The sequence below is a fragment of the Salvelinus sp. IW2-2015 genome, unplaced genomic scaffold, assembly GCF_002910315.2.
Source record: "Salvelinus sp. IW2-2015 unplaced genomic scaffold, ASM291031v2 Un_scaffold16687, whole genome shotgun sequence".
Taxonomy (NCBI): domain Eukaryota; kingdom Metazoa; phylum Chordata; class Actinopteri; order Salmoniformes; family Salmonidae; genus Salvelinus; species Salvelinus sp. IW2-2015.
The window spans coordinates 134,916-159,010 of record NW_019957708.1 but is presented as its reverse complement, the minus strand read 5'-3'; the positions used below and the strand labels follow the sequence as shown (position 1 = coordinate 159,010).

At 43.5% G+C, this 24,095-nt stretch overlaps 2 protein-coding genes across 3 annotated transcripts; both read right to left on the bottom strand.

Annotated features, from left to right (window-relative positions):
- Nucleotides 1–178: 178 nt before the first annotated feature.
- Nucleotides 179–15,161, bottom strand: LOC112081044 (gamma-enolase-like). The gene is made up of 11 exons (XM_024147010.2): nt 15,079–15,161; nt 13,901–13,986; nt 13,586–13,681; nt 13,143–13,201; nt 12,941–13,010; nt 12,657–12,790; nt 11,526–11,748; nt 6,986–7,183; nt 868–1,069; nt 387–554; nt 179–256 (listed from the first exon to the last, which is right to left on the bottom strand). Exons 2-11 carry the CDS (start codon nt 13,983–13,985, stop codon nt 187–189), a joined length of 1,305 nt encoding a protein of 434 aa, XP_024002778.1. The 5' UTR covers nt 13,986; nt 15,079–15,161; the 3' UTR covers nt 179–186.
- Nucleotides 15,162–18,631: 3,470 nt separating this feature from the next.
- Nucleotides 18,632–22,203, bottom strand: LOC112081043 (myeloid leukemia factor 2). 2 transcript variants are annotated; one of them, XM_024147009.2, is made up of 8 exons: nt 21,513–22,203; nt 20,988–21,099; nt 20,620–20,655; nt 20,422–20,475; nt 20,056–20,184; nt 19,761–19,920; nt 19,281–19,495; nt 18,632–18,791 (listed from the first exon to the last, which is right to left on the bottom strand). In XM_024147009.2, the coding sequence occupies exons 1-7, from the start codon at nt 21,554–21,556 to the stop codon at nt 19,284–19,286; spliced, it is 747 nt and encodes a 248-aa protein (XP_024002777.1). In that variant the 5' UTR covers nt 21,557–22,203; the 3' UTR covers nt 18,632–18,791; nt 19,281–19,283. The 2 variants fall into 2 exon arrangements, with proteins under 2 accessions (XP_024002777.1, XP_024002776.1); XM_024147008.2 differs by having other exon boundaries at nt 19,288–19,495.
- Nucleotides 22,204–24,095: the final 1,892 nt, after the last annotated feature.

Here is a 24,095-nt window from a genome sequence, read left to right as displayed (position 1 = left end):
CTCTGGGCTGACGGACACTGACACAGAATCACAGACATACACATCATTGCAGGGCACAGACAGACTGACAGATGTCCACAGACAGATATACATAACTGCCTACAATGAATCCTTCAGATAGATAGGTCAGACAGACATATGTTTGGAAGGACAGAGAGACAGACAGACTGAATAAGACTAGGAGTCTTAGAGGGCGGCGGGGTTCCGGAAGTTGTGCCCTGCGAAGCGAGCCTGGTCCCCTAACTCCTCCTCAATCCTAAGAGAGGATAAAGACAAAAAGAGAGAGAGAAAGTGAACGACAGAGAATAATTCAGAGAGGAACAGACAGAGAGACAGTTATACAGAGTCATACAGCAACAACCACACACAGTGAGTAGGGTACCAACCTCATGAGTTGATTGTATTTGGCCAGCCGCTCTGATCGACAGGGAGCTCCAGTCTTGATTTGTCCAGTGCAGAGGCCCACCACCAGATCAGCAATGAAGGTGTCCTCTGTCTCACCTGAGCGGTGGCTCACCATCACCCCCCAGCCATTCTCTTGAGCCAGCTTACACCTGGAGGACAGACAGAGAGACAGCGACAGAGAGAGAGAGACAGAGACAGCGACAAAGACAGAGAGAGAGACAGAGAGACAGAGAGAGAGACAGCGACAGAGAGAGACAGCAACAGAGAGAGACAGCGACAGAGAGAGACAGAGACAGAGAGAGAGACAGAGAGAGAGAGAGAGAGCCTGGTGGATGAGGTGAGTTCTCACCTATAGTGCACTACTTTTGTCCAGGGCCCATATAGCACTATATCAGGAAAAGGGTGCCATTTTGGACACAGTCTAAAATGCGAATCAGATACACACTCCCCTCCCTGACTCACGCCTGGATGGCTTCGGTGACAGAGCCAATCTGGTTGACTTTGAGCAGCAGGCAGTTGCAGGCCCTCTCCTCCAGGGCGCGCTCTATCCTCTTGGGGTTGGTGACGGTCAGGTCGTCCCCCACCACCTGGATCCCCACGGAGGCTGTCATCTGGGACCAGGCCGGCCAGTCATCCTGGTCAAACGGATCCTCAATGGACACCACTGGAGGAGAGAGGGCCAGGAGGAATCTTAGTGAGTGTTTGTGTGTGCTGCAACCATAATGGAGAATAAGGACAGGGGGAGAATGAGGGTAGGCTAAGGGTGACCTGGGGCCATGCCTCTAGACACTGATCTAAGGACAGTTTTGTATTTAAACCCCTAATGGTTAATGTTACAATTTCTGAGCAGTAGATATTCCTAGATCTGTCCCGAAAGGAAAGATCTACCTAGAGTGAAGGAAATGACTCTACCATGTTAAGGAGTGTGTATGTGTGTGTGTATATGTGTCARGGCTCCTCCTCTGCCTTGCAGGGGGCGGTTCCTCCTGCAGGCAGAGGAGGGTCGTTAGTGATTGGAGCCACCTGGGCTCGGGGTATAAACTGTTTGACTAATCACCTCTCTCTCTCTCTCTCTGCTCCTCCAGGTATGCTCATGATTTGTTTGTTCGTTTGTAGTTTTGCATAGTTTTCAATCAGTCATGTTCACACACACTTATTCACGCATCCATGCACTTTACATACATCTTACATTATAATACTTCCACACCTCATTCCTTTTTCTTAGTTTTAAGTTAATAGTTTTGTTTATAATAAAGAACACTTTTAATTGGCCTATACCTGTTGTTCGTGTCCCCTCATTTTTGTCACAGGCTATGAGCCGGCTGTCGACATACCTCTCTGATGCTTACTCTAGCGTATATTAAGGGGTTGTGACTGGGAGTTTGGGTTGAATTAGCCTCAAGACCACTCTGTACTCGGGATGGGCTCAGAGGTACAGCGTGCAGTTCTGTAATGGGGATTCAATTACTGGCCCTGGCGACATCAGCTATTACTATCTCCCATTACACTCTTACACTCCTCAGAGAGACAGAGAGACAGAGAGAGAACTTTGACTTTTGGTCTTTCTTTAATGAACATTCTCATTTCTTAAACCTCCCCCCCCCTTAAAACCTCTACCGCTTCTCTACTCCCGGATCCGGGATCCTCCTCATCAAAAGCTGCACCCTAGCATAGCCTAGCCTAACGCAAGACAGGGAGACAATATAATATACATTTCATGAAATCAAAAGTCCATACAGGCAAATAGCAACATCTTGTGAATCCAGCCATCATTTACGATTTTTAAATGTTTTACAACGAAACACAAATATATATTTATATTAAGCTCACCACAATAGCCAAACACACAACCCCATGTTTCACAGTTTCCACCGCATGGTTAGCTTTCACAAACCACAAAATAAAGATAAAATTAATCACTAACTGAACAAACTTCATCAGATACAGATTTATAAAATCATGTATACAATACATTTATGTTTTTTTCGAAAATGTGCATATTTGAGGTATAATCGTAGTTTTACATTGCAGCCACCATCACAAATAGCACCAAAACAGCCAGAATAATTACAGAGAGCAACGTGAAATACATAAATACTCATCATAAACATTTATGAAAAATACATGGTGTACAGCAAATGAAAGATAAACATCTTGTGAATCCAGCCAATATTTCCGATTTTTTTAAGTGTTTTACAAGTGAAAACAACAATATAATATTATTATTAGCTCACCACAATAGCCAAACACACAACGCCATTTATTCACCGCCAACATAGCTTTCCAAAACCAGAATAGAGATAAAATTAATCACTAACCTTTGGACAACTTCATCAGATGACAGTCTTATAACATCATGTTATACAATACATTTTGTTTTGTTCGAAAATGTGCATATTTAGAGCTACAAATCGTGGTTTACATTGTGAATACGTAGCCACAATGCACCAAATTGTCCGGAGATATTTTGGACAGTCACCTAATCTAACCAAGAACTCATCATAAACTTTACTAAAAATACATCTTGTACAGCAAATGAAAGATACACTGGTTCTTAATGCAACCGCTGTGTAGATTTTTTAAATAACTTTAGTACAACATACATTATGCAATATTGTGAGACAGCGCCCTACAATTCTCCGCCTTGTTGGAGCCAACATAAAACACAAAAATACGAAATAACATCAATAAATATTCTCTTACTTTGATGATCTTCCATCAGATGTTGTGCAAGGAGTCCTAGTTCCAGAATAAATCATTGTTTGGTTTTAGAATGTCCATTTCTTCTGTCGATTAGCAACTTTGGCTAGCCATGTGGAGGGCACATGTCCAAGAAATCGTTGCGCCTGGAACGAAAAATCAAATAAAAGTCCCAATAAACGTCAAATAAACTGGTCAAACTCGGTTGAAAATCCTACTTTTATGATGTTTTTCTCATGTATCCAATAAAATCAGAGCCGGAGCATTTTGTCGTGTATACGTAACGCATTTCAGAAGACAATGTGGAGTTCCCCTGTGCGCAGTTGAAAACTGACAAAAGAGCGGACCTGTCACTCCAAAAGCTCTCATTCGGCCTCACATCAAGCTAGACACCCATTCAACCTTCTACTGCCTGTTGACATCTAGTGGAAGCGTATGAAGTGCATACAGATCCATAAATATAAGCTAGTTGAATAGGCAGCGCCCTGACACAGAGCCCCATTTTCAGAATTTTCACTTCCGGTTTGGAAGTTTGCTGCCAAATTAGTTCTGTTTTACTCACAGATATAATTCAAACAGTTTTAGAAACTTCAGAGTGTTTTCTATCCAATAGTAATAATAATATGCATATTGTATGATCTAGAACAGAGTACGAGGCCGTTTAATTTGGGAACGATTTTTTCCCAAAGTGAAAACAGCTTTTAAGTTTTAAAATAAAACACCAAAAATATCCTGTACTGCATAAATATACCATACTCACCTTGCCCTCTACCCAACGATACAAACATCACAATAACCAAACCCTCACCACTTCTATAACCGTATATCCAAAATATCTTCCCCAGCCTCAGACAGCCCCCCGATCACACCATATCTCCTGAAACATCTCCACACTTTTTATCATTTTATAGAATTCAAATTCCACCCTAAGGTGCGCAGAGACCATCCCATTAAATAATAGTAAAGGGTATGTTATCCCCCCACCTTTGACCCTGTTCCTCCTTGTTAGCCAAACAGACAACTTTGCCTGAGCAAACAGAAAATTCAACAAAACACATTTGGCCTTTTCCTTATTTGAATACCTGTACCCCATTATAAACATCCCAACAGTAAAAACCACCCCCAACCTCTCACACAGACATTCCAACAGAGACGTTAATGGCATTAACCTGGCGCACACAGAAAACACATGAATCACAGTTTCTCTCATAACACAGAAAGGACACCCCTGCCCGACTCCAGGTTCAACCCGTGCCAACCAGCTGTTAGTGGCCAGGGCTCCATGTAGAACCCTCCACTGGAGGTCCCCTGACCTCTTTGGTACTGGGGGTTTGTAGAGCCCCCTCCATCTAAAACCCACCATACTCTCCTCCCCACATACCCCATGCCACTGATGTGCCTTCACTCCTGTTAGGCTCCTAATGTTCCTAACCTTAATGCAGAGGTTGTAGAAGGCTTTACCTCCCACCCCCTCAAACTCCCCCAGGCTCGGAGTGTTAAAATCTAACAAGTCCTCCAGACCCCCTTGCCAGTCTCCAGTCTCTGCCGTCACCTGCAGTGGCGGAAACATTGGTGGCCCCTCCCCCTTTGGCCGCTCAAACATCCCCCTTACCGGCTCAGACAGTGCCTCCTGGACCTCCTCCAGGAATCTGTCCAGCAGCCTAAGAGACATTATTCCTGTTTGTTGTGCCAGGACTTCTGGGATTTTCCACTCCTCCCTCCTCTCCCTGCAGTCTCAGGTCACCCAGCCTTTGTAAACCCCCTGCCATCAGTTGCCTCTGCAGGGTGGCCGACTGAACCGATCTCAAAGGGATGGCTGGGTTGTGGAAGATAGGCTCCTCCCACACCCACAGCCCAGGCTCCACACCCCCTTCTTGTGGGCCTTAGCAGCTGCCAGGCCCTTAGCACTGCATAGTAAAAATCTGAGAGACCTGCTGTACTCAGCCTCTCCAGCTTCATGAGGAACAGCTGACGGTCCAACCCTAATCCGCCAGCTCTCCTCAGCAGCGCGCATGCTGGTTCCCTCCAGCCAACATCAGTATGGTACAGCAGTCTCTGCACCGCCTTTAGTTGGAAAACCCTGCTCTCCAGTTCCACCAGGCCCTGTCCTCCTTCGTGGACAGTCATGTACAGCCAGTTTATGCCACAGGGAAGATGCCACCAGGTTGTTGATTATCAGCACCATCCCTCTATATGACACTTGGGACAGGAGCCACCTCCACCTGGCCAGTCTTGACACCACTGCCTGTGACAGCCCCTCCCAGTTCTTCCTGGCCCGGGTACACCGCCAACATTTTAAGCCCTTCACAACCCCACTGCAAACCCCCTGGAAGCAGAGGGGCCATATCCCCCCATGTCCCACATAACAGAGCTTTGCTCTTGCCCCAGTTTACCTTAGCTGACGAAGCTCCCTCGTACACCTTCAGACTGGTCTCTAATGCCTGCATATCCTGACCATCACAGAAACGTCTTCTGCATACCCTGACACTGCTATGACTGTCACCACACCCATGTCTGTCCAGCACACTCCCTGCAGTCTCCTGCGTAGCAGGCCCAAAAAAGGCTCAAAGGCTAGTGTATATAACTGCCCCGATAGATTGCATCCTTGTCTAATACCTCGTCCCACTCAGACTGTCCTACTGACCCCCCCTCCCACCTTGACCATACATGATGCCCCAGCATACAACATCTTCACAAAGGTCAAAAACCTTTCCCCAAACCCAAACCCAAAACAGACATCACATTAAACAGATACTCATGGTCCACTCTATCAAAAGCCTTCTCTTGATCTTAAGAGACCAGTCCAAAGTTCACATTAGAACCTCTCAACAAGTCCAACATGTCCCTAATTAAGAACAAGTTGTCCGTGATTGAGCATCCCGGTACACAATATGTTTGGTCCTTATGTACTATCGAGTCCAGATGGGACTTCAGTCTGTTAGAGAGGACCTTGGCAAATATCTTGAAGTCCGCACAGAGCAATGCCACAGGCCTCCAGTTCTTAAGTTCACACAAGTCCCCTTTTTTGGGCAGGAGAGTCAGAGCCGCCTGACGACAGCTCATCGGCAACTCTCCTACCCCAACGCATTCACGCAACACGCAAAAGAAGTCCAGTCCAATTATTCCCCAGAATTTTTTATAAAACTCCACTGGGAGTCCATCGACCCCCGGTGCATGACCGGGGGACATCTGGGTTACGGCCTCTGCCAGTTCATGGGACAACAGAGGAATGTCCATTTCATCCCTCTGTGCCAGAGAGAACTTAGGGAGTTCTGTGAACAAGACCTGAGCACACATAGGATCACACATTTCTGCCCTATACAACTCAGTATAAAACTCCACAGTTAACTCCCGCATCTCCCACACCACAGAGGTCACCTGCCCATCAGATAACTGTAGACAATGCATACCCTTGGCTTCACCGCTCTGTCGGTTTGGCCTTTCTAGGGAGTTTTTCCTAGCCACCGTGCTTCTACTTCTCTGGCGTGTGTGTGTTGTGTGTGTGTGTGTGTTGTGTGTGTGTGTGTGTGTGTGTGTGTGTGTGTGTGTGTGTGGTGTGTGTGTGTGTGTGTGTGTGTTGTGTGTGTGTGTGTGTGTGTGTGTGTGTGTGAGAGAGGGTGAGAGAGAAAAAGAGCTTCAGTACAAGACATCAGGGTTATCGTCGGGAGGGGAGTAGCCTAATCAATCATATCATGGAACAATTAACCATGTTAGGTGACAGGTATACACACACACACACACACACACACACACACACACACACACACACACACACACACACACACACACACACACACACACACACACACACACAACACACACACACACACACACACACACACACACACACACACACACACACACACACACACACACACACCTGGGTAGTCATTGACGAAGCCCTGGTACATGTCGCAGAGCTCTTGGGCGCTGATGTGGCGGTCTGCGTTGGGCGGAGACTTGAAGTCCAGGTCGTACTTGCCCTCTTTGTAGAACTCAGAGGCTGCCACGTCCATCCCGATCACCACCTTGTCTGTGAAACCTGCCTTCTCAATGGCTGTCTTGATCAGCTCCAGGGCTGCACAGAACAGAAGGACAGGACAGAGGGACAAGACAGAGGGACAGGACAAAGGGACAGAACAGAGGGGCAGGACACAGGGACGGGACACAGGGACACGACAGAGGGACAGGACAAAGGGACACGACACAGGGAAAGGGGGACACAGGGACACGACACAGGGACAGGGGGACACAGGAACAGAACAGAGAGATAGGACAGAAAGACAGGGAAAGGGAGTGTGACAAGAAAGGTGAGCAGGGAGAGGGGGTTGCTATAAAACAGTGAGTGATAAATCCAATGCGGGGGTYTTGTGCTTGTCTTGCTCTGACTCTGAAAGACAATGTGCTGTGTTTATTTATGAGCCCAGTTCAAAAACAACCACGGGCTCCCACCCCTTCTGTATTTGCAGTAATATTGGGAATCCTGCCTACAGTGCATTCAGAAAGTATTCATACCCCTTGACTTATTCCACATTTTGTTATATTACAGCCTGAATTCAAAATGGATTAAATAGATTTTTGTTCATACCCATCTACACACAATACCCCCAAAATGACAAAGTGAAAACATGTTTTTAGACATTTTTGCAAATGTATTGAGTCAATACATGTTAGAATCACCTTTGGCAGCAATTACAGCTGTGAATCTTTCTGGGTAAGTCTCTAAGAACTTTGCACACCTGGATTGTACAATATTTGCACTTTATTCTTTTAAGCTGTTCAAGCTCCATCAGGTTGGTTGTTGATCATTGCTAGACAGCCATTTTCAAGTCTTGCCATAGATTTTCAAGCCGATTAAGTCAAAACTGTAACTTCAATGTTGTCTTGGTAAACAACTCCAGTGTATATTTGGCCTTGTGTTTTAGGTTATTGTCCTGCTGGAAGGTACATTTGTCTCCCAGTGTCTGGTGGAAAAGCAGACTGAACAGGTTTTCCTCTAGGATTTTGCCTGTGCTTAGCTCTATTTTGTTTATTTTTTATATAATTAACTCCCTAGTCCTTGCCAACGACAATCATACCCATAATCATACCCATGATGCAGCCACCACCATGCTTGAAAATATGAAGAGTGATATTCAGTGATGTGTTGTGTTGGATTTGCCCCAAACATAATGCTTTGTATTCAAGTTAATTTCTTTGCCACATTTTTGTAGTTTTACTTTAGTGCCTTATTGCAATAAGGATTCATGCTTTGGAATATTTGTATTTTGTACAGGCTTCCTTCTTTTCACTATGTCATTTTGGTTAGTATTGTGTATTAACTACAATGTTGTTGATCCATCCTCAGTTTTCTCTTATCACAGCCATTCAACTCTGTAACTATTTTAAAGTTTCCTTCCTCTCCGGCTACTTACTTAGGAAGGATGCCTGTATCTTTTTAGTGACTGGGTGTATTGATACACCATCCAAAGTGTAATTAATAACTTCACAATGCTCAAAGGGATATTCATTGTCTGTGTCATGACGTTGGCCTGTGGGTAAGGTTTATGACCCCCCCCCCATAAATACCTTTCTCCCTTCCCTCTCTCTCTGACTCTACAGAGGGACTCTTGAATAGCCTTTGTTAAACATAGAGAGTCTGGGAACATCAAACAAGTGGAGGGAAATGAACCATATTTCGGTAATAGAACCAGTTGAAAATATGTGTTGGTACTTAATGAATATTATGTCAGTTCGGTTGTCATCTGAGACATTATGACTGATGACAGGACGACATAAACTGTATCTGGGAAAGCCTACACATTATAGTTATCAGATTCACGTGGAATTGTTGTGCAATTTAAATGCAATTTAAATGAAACTATTTGTGAAAAGATTAAATGTAATTCTAGCTTCCAAATGAGAGAATTGGGTTTTCATAAGATTAGAGCTCTGRTCAATCAGTGGCCCGCCTCTGTGAAGAGACATGGGTTATAAACTATGAAACACACCCTTCTCTCCCTCCACTATATAAGCCCTTGATGAAAATGTAACCTCCTGTTCCGGGTACATTAGGATGATGGTRCGATGTCAGAAGGATTCAGATAATAACTACAGAACGAAGCCAACCTCAGCGTGAGCTTTGGTTGCGAATGGTATGAACTTTGAACTCTTATTCGCTACAGAAATGATACCTCCTAGCCGTTGAGTTAGCAGCGGCCGCTGTAAACGTGGGCTAGGAAAGGATGGACAGAGTATTCCATCTACCACACAACGACGACACTACAATGTATCCCGTTCACCACCAGAGACACTCTTCAAAGGACAAAGGACTCTGTTGGGCAACACGGCCTTCCATCTATCACCAACCTATTGAAGCTCAGCTCAGAGTAAATATTTATTGCATTTTCCTTTTCCAAATGGGCGGTAATTTAGAATGCATAAGATTCTGTATTTACGATAGAGTAGCTGCCTACCGCCCGATAGAGACATAGCTTCTTCCCTTGTTCTTCAGTCTTCCCGCTCTTTCACTCAAACCCAACCCCCTTTTCTTTGTGTAACCAGCTGTCATATCTGTTCTGTCCGCCAGGGACGTTTTCCTTTATGACATAATTTGTAATCAAGGTATGATTCATTCTGTGTATATGTAATTCTGTGTGATTAGTTAGGTATTTAGTAAATAAATAATTAAACCCAATTTTGTATTGCTGATTCAACTTGTTAGCCAGGGTTCGTGAAGATAACCAAGAATTTACAACTTTCAGATGTGACTGAAATAAGGTGACGATTAATATTGACTGCTATTGATGTCAAATATTACTAGGTCTTTAAGAGTTTATTCAGAAGATAACTGCTCTATAAATATTATTTTGTGGTGCTCCGACTTTCTAGTTAATTACATTTACATGATTAACTCAATCAGGTAATGTCACGACTTCTACCGAAGTCGTTGCCTCTCCTTGTTCGGGCGGTGTTCGGCGGTCGACGTCACCGGTCTTCTAGCCATCATCGATCCATTTTTCATTTTCCATTGGTTTTGTCTTGTCTTCCCACACACCTGTTTTCAATCCCATCCATTACCTCTTGTGTATTTAACCCTCTGTTTCCCCTCATGTCTTTGTCAGAGATTGTTTCTTGTTAGTATTGTTTTTATGTGTATAGGTGCGCGACGGGTCTTCGTACCCATATTTGTTTATGTTCGTTTCTTATTAGTGTTATGGAGCATGTATTTGGACATTCATTAAAAGACTCCATTTTACACTCCGTTTGACTCTCCTGCGCCTGACTTCCCTGCCACCTATACACACGACTCTGACAGGTAATATTAATTACAGAGAAAGGATTTTATAGAATAGCATGTCATATCACTTAATCCGGCATAGCCAAAGACACAACATCTGCTTTTTATATTTTTACCCATCTAGCAGTAAGAGCCCTTCTTTGCGAGTCATTGGGAAAACTCCCCAGTCCTTAACGATTACAAGCATACCTATAACATGATGCAGCCCCCACTATGCTTGAAAATATGGAGAGTGGTACTCAGTAATGTGTTGCATTGGATTTGCCCCAAACATAACACTACATTTTCAGCAGAAAACGTGAATTGCTTAGCCACATTTTTAGCAGTATTACTTTATTTAGTGCCTTGTTGCAAATATTTTTTTTATGTATAGGCTTCCTTGTTTTCACTCTGTCAATTAGTTTAGTATTGTGGAGTAACTACAATGTTGTTGATCCATCCTCCGTTTTCTCCAATCACAACCATTAAACTCTATAACTGTTTTAAAGTCACCATTGGCCTCATGGTGAAATCCCTAAGTGGTTTCCTTCCTCTCTGGCAACTGAGTTAGGAAGGACACATGTATCTTTGTAGTGACTGGGTGTATTGATACACCATCCAAAGTGTAATTAATAACTTCACAATGCTCAAAGGGATATTCAATGTCTGCTTTTTATATTTTCCCCATCTAGCAGTAAGTGTCCTTCCTTGCGAGGCATTGGAAAACCTCCCTGGTCTTTGTGGTTGAATCTGTGTTTGAAATTCACTGCTCAACTGAGGGACCTTACAGATTCAAAAATCATGTTAAACACTATTATTGCAGAGTGAGTCCATGCAACTTATTATGTGACTTGTTAAGCAAAGGTTTACTCCTGAACTAATTTAGGCTTTCCATAACAAAGGGGTTGAATACTTATTGACTCAAGACATTCAGTTAACATTTCTAAAAACTTTGACKTTATGGGGTACTGTGTGTAGGCCAGGCTGTAACACAATAAAATGTGGAAAAAGTCAAGGGGTGTGAATACTTTCTGAAGGCAATGTAAACCAATTGGAAGGCTGTTTCCTTCACATCTGAAAACACAAAGCTGAGGGTCTACAGAAGTTGTTTTCGGACCATGCAGTAGTGTCTTTGATATGTCTTTCCTCCTGTCTCTCTCACCTTCAGTGTTCTCTAGTATGTTTGGGGCGAACCCCCCCTCGTCCCCCACGTTGGTGGCGTCCTGGCCATACTTCTCCTTGATCACTTCCCTCAGCGTCTGGTACAGCTCCGCCCCCACACGCACAGCGTCCCTGAAAGACTCCGCCCCTACAGGAAGTACCATAAACTCCTGCATGGCCAGCTTGTTGCCTGCATGAGAGCCCCCGTTGATAACGTTAAAGGCCTGAGGGAGAGGGGGACCAGGGGAGGAGAGGAGAGGAGAGGGAGACATACATCAGTATTTGTCAATATACAGTATTTATTCATTCATTTATCTAGTTGTTCCTTCATTCCTTTATCTAGTTTGTCCTTCATTCCTTTATCCAGTAGTTCCTTCATTCCTTTATCCAGTATGTTCTTCATTCCTTTATCCAGTTCGTTCTTCATTCCTTTATCCAGTATTCCCTCATTCCTTTATCCAGTGTTTCCTTTCATTCCTTCTTATCAGTGTTCCTTCATTCTCTTATCCAGTCGTTCTTCATTCTCTATTCAGTCAGTTCCTTCATTCCTTTATCCAGTGTTCTTCATTCCTTTATCCAGTTTTCCTTCATTCCTTTATCCAGTGTTCCTTCATTCCTTTATCCAGTTCGTTCCTTCATTCCTTTATCCAGTGTTCCTTCATTATGCCTTTATCCAAGTGTTCCTTCATTCCTTTATCCAGTGTTCCTTCATTCCTTTATCCAGTTGTTCTATTTCCTTTATCCAGTTGTTCCTTCATTCCTTTATCCAGTTGTTCCTTCATTCCTTTATCCAGTCGTTCCTTCATCCTTTATCCAGTGTTCCTTCATCCAGTCGGTTCCTTCATTCCTTATTCCAGTCGTTCCTTCATCTTATCCAGTCGTTCCTTCATTCTTTATCCAGTCGTTTCCTTCATTCCTTTATCCAGTCGTTCCTTCATTCCTTTATCCAGTCGTTCCTTCATTCCTTTATCCAGTCGTTCCTTCATTCCTTTATTAATTCATTCAATGACAGAGACAACTGTCTGAAGCCTTCATTGTATCTTTTTTTACAGAGTAGGTTATGGTTTTTGGTCAAATGTATTCTATGACAGTCAACTGAATACAGGTGAAAATGTAACGGTAATGAACTCACAGGAACTGGAAGCACTAGCTCTGTGTTTCCTGCCAGGTCTGCAATGTGACGGTACAGGGGGACACCTTTCTCTGCGGCACCAGCTTTGCATATGGCCAAGGACACACCCAGAATAGCATTGGCCCCGAACTGAGCTGAAGGGAGCAGAACGAATAGGTATGAATTAAGGGAAAGATCAAATTGAAAAAGCACTGGTTAGAATAAAAGGTTCACACGCCAGCTCTTGAAACCAGGACTGGTCCAAGCTGGTGTCTCATATGTGATTCATACAGGTTGTTACTTACACTTGTTCTCAGTGCCGTCCATCTCTATCATCATCTTGTCCAGTTTCTCCTGTTCTACCACACTGACCCCCTGCAACACAGCACATCTCAGAGAGCTGATGAGACATCTTTCTCTCTTTCTCTCAGTTACAAATATGCCCAAACAAACACACTGCAACACAGGACACAACACACACACACACACGCTCACGACCGTACTCACCGACTGGATGAGGGKAGGACCGATGGTGTCATTGATGTGACCAACAGCCTTGAGCACACCTAGGAGAAGGAGGGATGTAGCGAAGGATGAGAAGAAACAGGATGAAGAAGAGGTGGTGGAGGAGGAGGAGGAMYKYGAGACAGGACATAAGAATGAAGAAAAGGACACAGAAAAGTAGTTCATTCTGCACCTCACTTACTGTAGTCATCTTCATTTTCCTCCTCACAGTGCTACCATAAGTCAATATGGCTTACTGCTCATACCTTCTCTAGTACCCATCCATCTCGTAGCACATTTCTCTATCCCCCTTCACCTCCCCTCACACACACACCGACACACGCACACACACGGACACACACACACACACTCACGCACGCACACACACGCACACACACGCGCACACACACACACACACACACACACACACCTTCCTCAGCCCTCACCTTTGCCCTTGTAGCGGCTCTTGTCTCCGTCTCTCAGCTCCAGGGCTTCATAAATGCCAGTAGACGCTCCGCTAGGCACAGCTGCCCTGAAGACACCTGGAAGGAGGAGGGAGAGATTTGAGGGAATGGAGGGGTGAGGGCATGAGGGAAGGGAAGGTAGGGTGAGGGAGGGGAAGACAGATGGGGGAGGGAATYGAAGGGTTGAGAAAACAAGGGAATGGAGGGGTGAAGGATAAAGGGGAATTAACCAGTTGATAATGGAATATCTCAAATAATCACACCATGTCGTGATGTTGAAAAATACCAGTCTCTCACCTTTGTCAGTGTGCAGGTCCACTTCCACTGTGGGGTTCCCCCTGGAGTCCAGGATCTCCCTGGCAACAATGATCACTATCGACATCCTGTGGGGAACACACACACACACACATACACACGCACATGCACAGTCAGAGGCAAATATAATACAGACACAATTAATTCTCACCTCTAACAGGCACGCACACAAATGTACACACACACACACGTACACACACACGTATACACACACACAAAGCACCTTTCATCCTCTCTTCTAGCACATACAGTACACGCACCAACCCTCCTAACACAGCCATGTTCTAACACAGCCATGTTCTAACACAGCCGTGTTCTAACACAGCCTTGTTCTAACACAGCCATGTTCTAACACAGCCATGTTCTAACACAGCCTTGTTCTAACACAGCCATGTTCTAACACAGCCTTGGTCTAACACAGCCATGTTCTAACACAGCCTTGTTCTAACACAGCCATGTTTTAACACAGCCATGTTCTAACACAGCATAGGGATTTCTGCATTATCAAAACAAGCTTTAGAAGAAGGGGGAGAAAGATGAGAGGAGCAAGGGAACGGTTGCAGAGATTCAATAATTATTAAATCCCCCTTTGGCCAGAAATGATGAATATTCTGAGATGGGGTGAGTGATATTCACAGAGTGAGAGATAAAAATGACCTCTTAAATGTCTTTGCCGGAGACATAAACAGAAAATATAGAGACTAACACAGGCAGAATTCTACTCACTCACTCACTCACTCTCTCACACACACACACACACACACACACACACACACACACACACACACACACACACACACACACAGCACACTGACGCATAGTCAGAAAGTAAATGCTGTGAAGCAGATGCACTCTAAGCACATACAGCGACACACACCACACCGCAATTGACAGGCCAACCATCAAACACATTCAACACCGAACCATGGACTAGTAGGACACACACAATGCGCTGTCATTCCTTGACACACACACACCGTCAGTGAGTTTAGACACATAAGCTGATGCAATGGTACCTGTGCTGTGAGGTCAAGGACTAATCAGAGTATATGAGCCGGCAGAGGGATGAAATGGTGAGAGAAGAGAGCAGAGAGACAGAGGAGAGGAAACTAAGAAGGATGAGAGCAAGGAAGGAATAGATGTATATTGTTTTCCATTACCTGCAGTGTGTGTGAAGCCTGGTAGGGAAAGTGAGAGAATGTGAGCAAATGAGTGAGAAGGAGAGTGAGAGAGGGGCACAGGGAGGAGGTAGAAAAGGGGAGGGGGTGAGAACGTGTGACAGACGGGGGAGGGGGAACGCGCAAGTTATTGGAAGATGCAGAGGAAAGGGGAGGGAGCGAGAAGGGGTCAAGGAGACAGAAAGAGGAGAGGAGAGAAGGATTCAGCATAGCAGCAGTAGGCACCGAAAAAGAGGGGTTGTGTGTGTTCWSTMTTTGGCTTGAGKCCAGAGAAATMTCACAAAATAGAATAGGAGAGAATACAACATGGAATACAAAACACAATCCCCCACAACCCCCCTGTCCCATCCSATGATGACACAGTCAACACACTGCACCACAACTACAGCCCTAGGCACTGACGCTCAGTATATTGGCAATCCAAAAAATTACACATTCATTTATGCATACATTTYCTGGAACAATATTTCCYCAGATGTCATGAGTACTAGTCAGTAGTYATGTAAGCCCTGATAAGCTCACATACACAGAGAACAYGKAGAAACAGACGGCAGGGTTGGCAGGAGTYTATGCTGGGACATACTGTGGGATGCATGGGCTTAGCTWGCTGTGTGTATCTGCTAGCTAGAACATACTGGAGMATGCATTCACTTAGTTAMCATTAGCATTCATCTTKTAAGACATACTGCTGGCTGCAGAAATCTGTTTGTATGGCTATCAGCTTTGTATAGATACAGTATGTGGATTGGCCTTGTATAGACTGTTGTGACCAAACTGTAGGTTGTATTTGGCTTAGCCTTTGCATGCACAGTATAGGAGGGGAGATATTGAACTCCCTGTAGTTCAGGTTAGATGGCCATATGGAATAGATACAGTGCCTTGCAAAAGTATTCATACCCCTTGGATTCCTTCACATTTTATTGTGCTACAAAGTGGCATTAAACTGGATTTAATTGTAAAAAAAAAAAACAACAATCTACACAAAATACTCTGTAATGTCAAAGTGGGGAAAAAAATCTAAAAATAAATAGAAGATTGATAGATATTCAATAATATAGTTGTTGCATAAGTATTCAGCTCCCTGGGTCAATATATGTTAGAAACATATTTGGCAGTGATTACACCTGTGAGCCTTCTTGGGTAAGTCTCGGGCTTTACACACCTGGATTGTGCAATATTGAATTTCATAATTCTTCAAGCTCTGTCAAGATGTTAGGGGTCATGGCCAGCAATTTTCAAGTCTTGCCATACATTTTCAAGCAGATTTAAGTCAAAACTTTGACTTGGCCACTCAGAAACATTCACTGTCTTATTGGTAAGCAACTCCAGTGTAGGTTTGACCTTGTGTTGTAGGTTATTGTCCTGCTGAGAGGTGAATTCCTCTCCCTGTGTCTGTTGGAAAATAGACTGAACCAGGTTTTCCTTTTGCCTGTGATTAGCTCCATCCTGTTTCTTTTTATCCTGAAAAACTCCCCCGTATTTGCAGATGTCAAGCATACCCATACCTTGATGCAGCCACCACCATGCATGAAAATAAGTAGGCAGTTACTCAGTGAAGTGTTATGTTGGATTTTCCACAAACATAAGACTTTGCATTTAGGCCAAAAAGTGTATTACTTTAGTGCCTTGCTGCATACAAGATGGGTGTTTTGGAATATTTTTATTCTGTATATTTGTATTCTTCATTTCACTTTAAGTCATTATTGTGGAGTCACTACAATGTTGTTGATCCATCCTCAGTTTTCTCCCATCAGATCCATTGAACCCTGTAACTGCTTTAAAATCACCAATGGCCTCATGGTAACATCCAAGAGCAGTTTAATTCCTGTCCTGCACCTCAGTTCAGAAGGATGTCTATCTGGATGTGTCTGGGTGGTTTAATACATAATCCACAGCATAATTATTAACTTGACCATGCTTAAAGAGATATTCAATGTCTGATTTGTTATTGTTATCCATCAACCAATCACAACCCTTCTTTGAGGCTTTCAAAAAGATCCCTGGTCTTTGTAGTTAAATCTGTGCTTGTAATTTAATATTTGACTGAGGGACCTTACAGATATTTTATGCACGGGGGACAGAGGAAGTGTTAGTCATTAAAAAATCATGTCAACCCCTATTATTTCACACAGAGTGAGTCCATGTAATTTTATGTGATTTATTAAGCAACATTTTACTCTTGAACTAATTTAGGTTTGCATAAACAAATAAGCTGAATACTTATGCAATGGACATATTTTAGTTATCACATTTTTATTAATCTTTTTAAAAAAATTGAATTTCTTCCACTTTGACATTACAGAGGAAATTGACAACAAAAAAAGACAATTAAATCAATCAATTCTAATTCCACTTTGTAACAATAAAATGTGAAGCAATCCAAAAGCTCTGAATAATTTTGCAAGGCACTGTATGTGAATGAAGGCGGGTAATAGAGGACCAGGGCCAGTAACTAGTGATGTGTAGCATTTAACAGAATACAGAGATGAAAGACAGAGAACGAACAATAAATCACACAAGGCAGCTATAAAATACAGAGGGAACCTCAGTGATGAAGGTGACAATTATGGAAGAGAGGGGGGAAGAGATATCCAGAGGGAATGTGCCACTGGAATGGGCAGAGGGCAGGGAGGATTTTGATTGGCTTCTTCTCTGGTGTGTTCCAGCTGGATGTCATATGACCATCTGCAGCTATTCTGACACTAGATAGTGAGAGCACGAGTTTACACACACACGAGAGAGTGAGTGTGTAGGGATATGAATGTGTTTATTTGTGAGGGAGTATGTATGAAGGGATGGACTGTGCCATAGGACACACTATTTACTGTGGCATTTATAATATAAACAAAGTGTTGGGATGGAAAGGCATGCTGAATATTGAACAGATTCAACAGCAAAACAAAAATACAACCAAGTAACATTTTGGGATCAATTCCACTTCAATTGTGCCAATTCAGGAAGTAAACTGAAATTCCAATTCTCATGGGTTTACAACAACAAAAATGTGTATTGGAATGTCAGTTTACTTCCTACATGGAATTGGGATTTTCAGACAAGACTGTATAAAAGACAGAAAAACACCAGCAAACTCCATTTCTCCTGTACCACCTTTAGTGATGTCAGTCCTTGTCAGGTCAAAACCTGTTCTAAAAACAAATCCCATCCACTCACTATTCCATAACAAACCACAACACAGTGTGCAATTATCTAACAATYTTTAATGTTTGTTTTCATTAATTCTTTTAATTAGTCAACAGTATACAATTCAATTCACAGACACACTAGTGTCTACACAAACATATATGGACTGTACAGCACATGTGTAGTATGTAGTGTGGCAATMTATATATATTTATATAGTGAGGTGGGCAATTAACGCATGTAAAGTTGGAGGGTGGCTCTATATACAACTTGAGTGTGTGTAATCATGTGTGTACATGTGTGTCCGCAGGTGTGTATGTGAACAGTAACAGCAGAGAGGTTGAACCATAATTGCGGGTATTGAGTGTGTTGGGTTCTGATGTGTGTGTGTGTGTGTGTGTGTTAAATGTATAGTTTATATATAGACAGTCCCATCATATCAAATATCTTCACGGTCAGTCGTGACCCTCTCCTCCCTTCTTCGTTCACAGCATCAGGCAGATCCCCTCGGTATCCTCTCCTCCATCCTTCTGCTCACCTTTCACCCTTGACCCCTGGCAGGAGAGAACACATGACATCATCAGTGGGTGATGTGGATCTTGACTGTCATAGTGGCTTCTTGTCTCCTCTCCTACACTGATCTGAAAACACTGGTTATGTCAAAAGCAATATGGAGGATTCTTACTGAGACTGAGCTTTTGCATGTCCACTTGTTTAATGTCAGAGCAGATGGAGGAGTGGTGTAACGTAAACCACTGTAGACTATTGAGATACACCCATTGACCCCAGACAGGCCAACAACTGGGACAGGCCCAGTTCCAGACTGATCTCATCTGTTCCCTGGGCCTTATTGACTCACCTAGTGGATTTGAAAGGACTGGATCGGGATTGGCGTAAGCAAAGACCCTATATCAGGGTTGATACCTATCCATTACTTTCAGATCAACAAAGGGTACAGGAATTGATTTGGAACTGTGCCGTGCTGTCCACGGTACACACACTTTTACAAACACACAGACATACACAGGTCATGCTCCTCCTACCTCTCACCAGTCGTAGCGGGGGCGAGTTGCGGGTGGGAGGTGTCTGGGAGACTCATGGCGAGGGGCGGGCGGAGACGAGGAGCTGGGTGGGGCGGCGAGGGCCAGCTGTTGCCCACCTGCCCTCCTGTCCCGGCCGTAGTCTATCCCCCGTGCGTTTGGGGGAGGGTACCTTCCGGCTGTGCTCCTCCACTCCTCATCGAAGGCAGCAGCCTCACCTGAGAGAGAGACAGGGGAGAGAGGGGGGGTCAGAAACCGGGACAGGGGAGGAGGGGGTCAGAAACCTGGCCAGACGTAACTAACCAGGCAAGTCTAGCAATGGAAACAAACAGTTTCAAATACAGCCATTAAGCATTCATGTGCTTTTTTACCCAAGGCAAATGGTTTATTATTAAATGGTTTAAAAAAATTATTATGAAATGGTTTATTATTGGGGGTTAGGGTCATAGTGATTCTGGAGAACGATGTAGCTCCGTGACTTACTCTCCTCCAGGTTGATGTAGTCCTGCCGTTCTTCGCGGTCGCCSGTGTGGCGGTTTCGGGAGCGTTCCATCACGTGACCGCGGTCCCAGATGTGGTGGCCAATGGCCAGGCGCTCCAAGCCGCTCTCGCTGTCACGCATCGATTGGCGCGTCTCACGAATCTGAGGGGAGATGGTAGTGTTCAGCAGGGAGCTGGTAGTAAAGGCCAGTAGCTCTGGAGGACTGGCATTGTAAACCCCTACTGAAAAATGTACATGCAATCACAGTAGTAAATGTAATTTGGCCTGCTCTCTTACCCCTCCAGGTGCAGTCCTCAATTCACTGGTCTGCTGGTAGACTTTAGGGGCTCCCATGTCTGAGGAGGAGTAGGAGATGACTGTGGAGGAAGAGAACGTCTGACAGTTTGGCGAACCCGACATTCTGTCCTAAAGGGAAAGAAGATAACACATCTTGTCTAGCTGGATTATTTTTAAGTTTCAACCACTGAACTCATGTTGGGTCTTTGCTTTAGACAGAGTTGTTGCTGGGTCACAAAACGTTAACTCTAAAATTAGTTTTTTTCTGGATGCAGAGAATCTCCATTTTGGGTGTTTTTTAGATCAGGCACATGTTTGATCTGGATCTGGGAAAGCAGGTGATGGAATACCTCTGGAAATACTCACCATGTTCTCCATCATTCCTCCCATCATCCCAAACATGTCCATGAAGCCTCCCCCCTGGGGAAGGAACACATGAGGAAGTCAGTTATCTGATTCTGAAATTGAGAATTAGTTTTGAACGTATTGGAACAGGGCCTTGGGTGCTTTTCTGTGCTCTAAGAGGCAGAGATAACATCTTAACACACAGGGACAAGGACTCACCATTCCCATCATTCCAAACGGCTGCAGTGCTCCAGCCTGAAAAGCAGTAGGAGGTTATTTAACAGCAGACAACAAATATGCAGTAACAATGCAGTATGGCATGAAGTACTATAAAATTAGAGTCTACACTACATATAATCAAAGGGGAAATAGCTATGGTGTGTTGTGCTGTATACATACCAGGATTGGGTCGATTCCATTTTAATTAGTCAATTCAAAAGTTATCCAATTCAAATTCCAATGTTTACTCATTGAAGAGAGTTTGAATTGTAGTGTACTTCCTAAATTTGAAATGGAATTGAACCCAACATCACACACTTACTAGAGATACTCAGAGTAGTGACACTCTCTCTCACACACACACACACCTGAAGGTGGGGTGCACGGGGAGGCTGAATCTGAGGGCTGAGGGGGAAAGGTTCGTAGCCAAACGACCCAAACAGACTCCTCATCTGTTGCCTCTGGGCTGCGAATGGATCCCTTCAAAACATAAATAATTTATCTCACTGAGGATACAGACCATGAAAAAAAACAGCAGTGACTAAGGAAAGGGATTGCTGACATTATGAAAACTCAGGTGAGAAATCCACCTGTTTCCAGGTGTACTCTTGACCATGGTTACACATCATGGAATGAGAATATAAGGGGTAACCACAAACTTATGGGAAAAAAAGAAGAAGCTAGAGATAACTATATAACGGCTGGTATGGATCATGGTTAACTATGTGGTGTATGTAGTTAACTAATATATTATGGCTGCCTGCCTACACATGGTGGCAGGAGATTAGGCCTTTAAATCTCAGAACAAACGACAACGACTGGGTTGATTCATTCAAGTGGGTATAAAAGCAAGACATGCAGTTCGCTTGGATAAAAGGCAATACGATACTCACATCATGTAAGGGTTGTCATCCACGTCATTTAAATATCGAAACATGGTGTTTTGGTTAGCTAATTAAGCTAGCTGGGGCTAGCTAAAAACGTAGTTTCTTGGGGCCTCAGTACAAAAAATAATGTAAGAGGACAGTAAATTTACGGCCTCTCATTCGGGTATTTCGACACTTCTAGTACAGCGTACCGACGGACAATAGTGAGAAATGTGCAGCAGTATTGTTAGCAAGCTAACTATCCTTGCTAGCCACCTAGCATCCGTGTAAGGAAACTAGCCTGAAAACTAGCTTGCAAACCAACGTAGGAAATTAGCCCCTTAAAGCAGACTTATTTGCAGATATAAAGTCTTATATTGTTCACGCCTAAGTACAACTTAAAACATTGACTATGGTTTTCCTAGCAAGATAGCTAGCTGGCTATTTTTCCACTGTTGATTGCACATGAAAACGGAAGTCAAGCTGACAAAGGAAGCCAAAACGTCAGGAATCCAAAGGAAGAAAGATGTTGATGTCTCCACAATTTTCAAACAACCTGCCACCTACAAACGCCTATATTTTGTGCAAAACATGCACCTATCCGTTCAGAAGCAGTGGTGCTAAATGTCACCGAATAAAAACCAAATGACCCTGCAAAACGCCTGTAGCCCGCAAGCTAGAATTAAGCGAAATGTCAATAAAAAAAAGGGGGGGGATGCAACATCCGGAAATGACGCAGGCTCGTCATCAATGAGGATAGAATGCAAAAGGGCCAACATGCCTTACCCTTGCTAATGTGTAATATCTGTCAACCAATGTCACTTCTTTGGTATCTATTTACATAAAAAAWMTATTTTTTTTGTATTGAATGTCACTAAAAAGAGCTGGTGACAGGGTGTCATTATGTCACTGTGTGACATAAGTTATATAGAGCTTAAAATCATAATCAACTATATTTTTTTCTAAAGCTTTGTCTTGATATGACTGTAAAAACAGAACATTTTAAAACAAGACTCAGAAACAACTTTAGGAATCAAAATATTGCCAGAAGTTACAGAAATGTGAGAACACTGCTCTCTACAGGCCTTGCTTTTGAGGATCAAACTGCTGTTGCATGCATGCATGCTCCAAAGTTGTGCCAACTGTCAAATATGTTTTTGAAGTTAAGTTTTAATGTCACATGCACAAGTATAGTGAAATGCCTTCTTGCAGCTCCAAACCCAACAATGCAGTGATCAATATCAAAGTAGCACTAAAGATAACACAAGCTAGAACAAAAACACATGAGAAATTAAAATAAGAACACAAGGTAATAAGCTATATACAGGGTCAGTTCCAATACCATATTTACAATGTGCAGGGATACTGGAGTGATAGAGGTAGACACAGTGCATTCGGAAAGCATACAGACCCCTTGACATGGATAGTCCCTGCTGCTGAAAAACATCCCCACAGCATGATGCTGCCACCAGCATGTGTCACCGTAGGGATGGTGCCAGGTTTCCTCCAGACGTGACGCTTGGCATTCAGGCCAAAGAGTTCAATCTTAGTTTCATCAGACCAGAGCATCTTGTTTCTCATGGTCTGAGAGTTCTTTTGGGTGCCTTTTGGCAAACTCCAAGCGGGCCATCATGTGCCTTTTACAAAGGATTGGCTTCCGTCTAGCAACACAACCATAAAGGCCTTTGTGGAGTGCTGCAGAGATGGTTGTCCTTCTAGAAGGTTCTCCCATCTCCAAAGAGGAATTCTGAAGCTCTGTCAGAGTGACCATCGGGTTCTTGGTCACCTCCAAGACCAAGGCCCTTATCCCCCGATTGCTCTGTTTTGCCGGGCGGCCAGCTCTAAGAAGAGTCTTGGTGGTTCCAAACTTCTTCCATTTAAGAAAGATGGAGGCCACTGTGTTCTTGGGGATCTTCAATAATGCAGAAATGTTTTTGTACCCTTCCCCCCCAGATCTAAGCCTCGACACAATCCCGTCTTAGAGCTCTACGGATAATTCCTTCAACCTCATGGCTTGGTTTCTGCTCTGACATGCACTGTCAACTGTGGGACCTTATATAGACAGGTGTGTGCCTTTAAAATTCATGTCCAATCAACTGAATTTACTACAAGTTGTAGAAACATCTCAAAGATGATCAATGGAAACAGGATGCACCTGAGCTCAATTTTGAGCAAAGGGTCTGAATATTTATGTAAATAAGTTTTTTTTTTTTTTTCATTTTTCATCAAAACCTATTTTCGCTTTTTCATTATGGGGTATTGTTTGTAGATTGATGAGGAACATGGTTTATTTATCCATTTTAGAATAATGGGCAAAAAGTGAAGGGGTCTGAATACTTTCCAAATGCACTGTATGAATAGGGGTAAGGTGAATAGGTTGTATGACTGTCTAAAGTCAGTATAAATGTGTGTGCATGTTATGTGTGTGTTGGAGTGTCAGTTAGTGTGTAGAATACTGTGACTGTGCATAGAGACAGTGCAAAACAAATTTTTGAAAATACAAGGTTCAACTCAGATAGTCCGTGCAGCCATTCTGTTAGCTATTTAGCAGTCTTATGGCTTGGAGATAGAAGCTGTTCAGTAGCCTGTTGGTGTCAGYCGTGATGCACT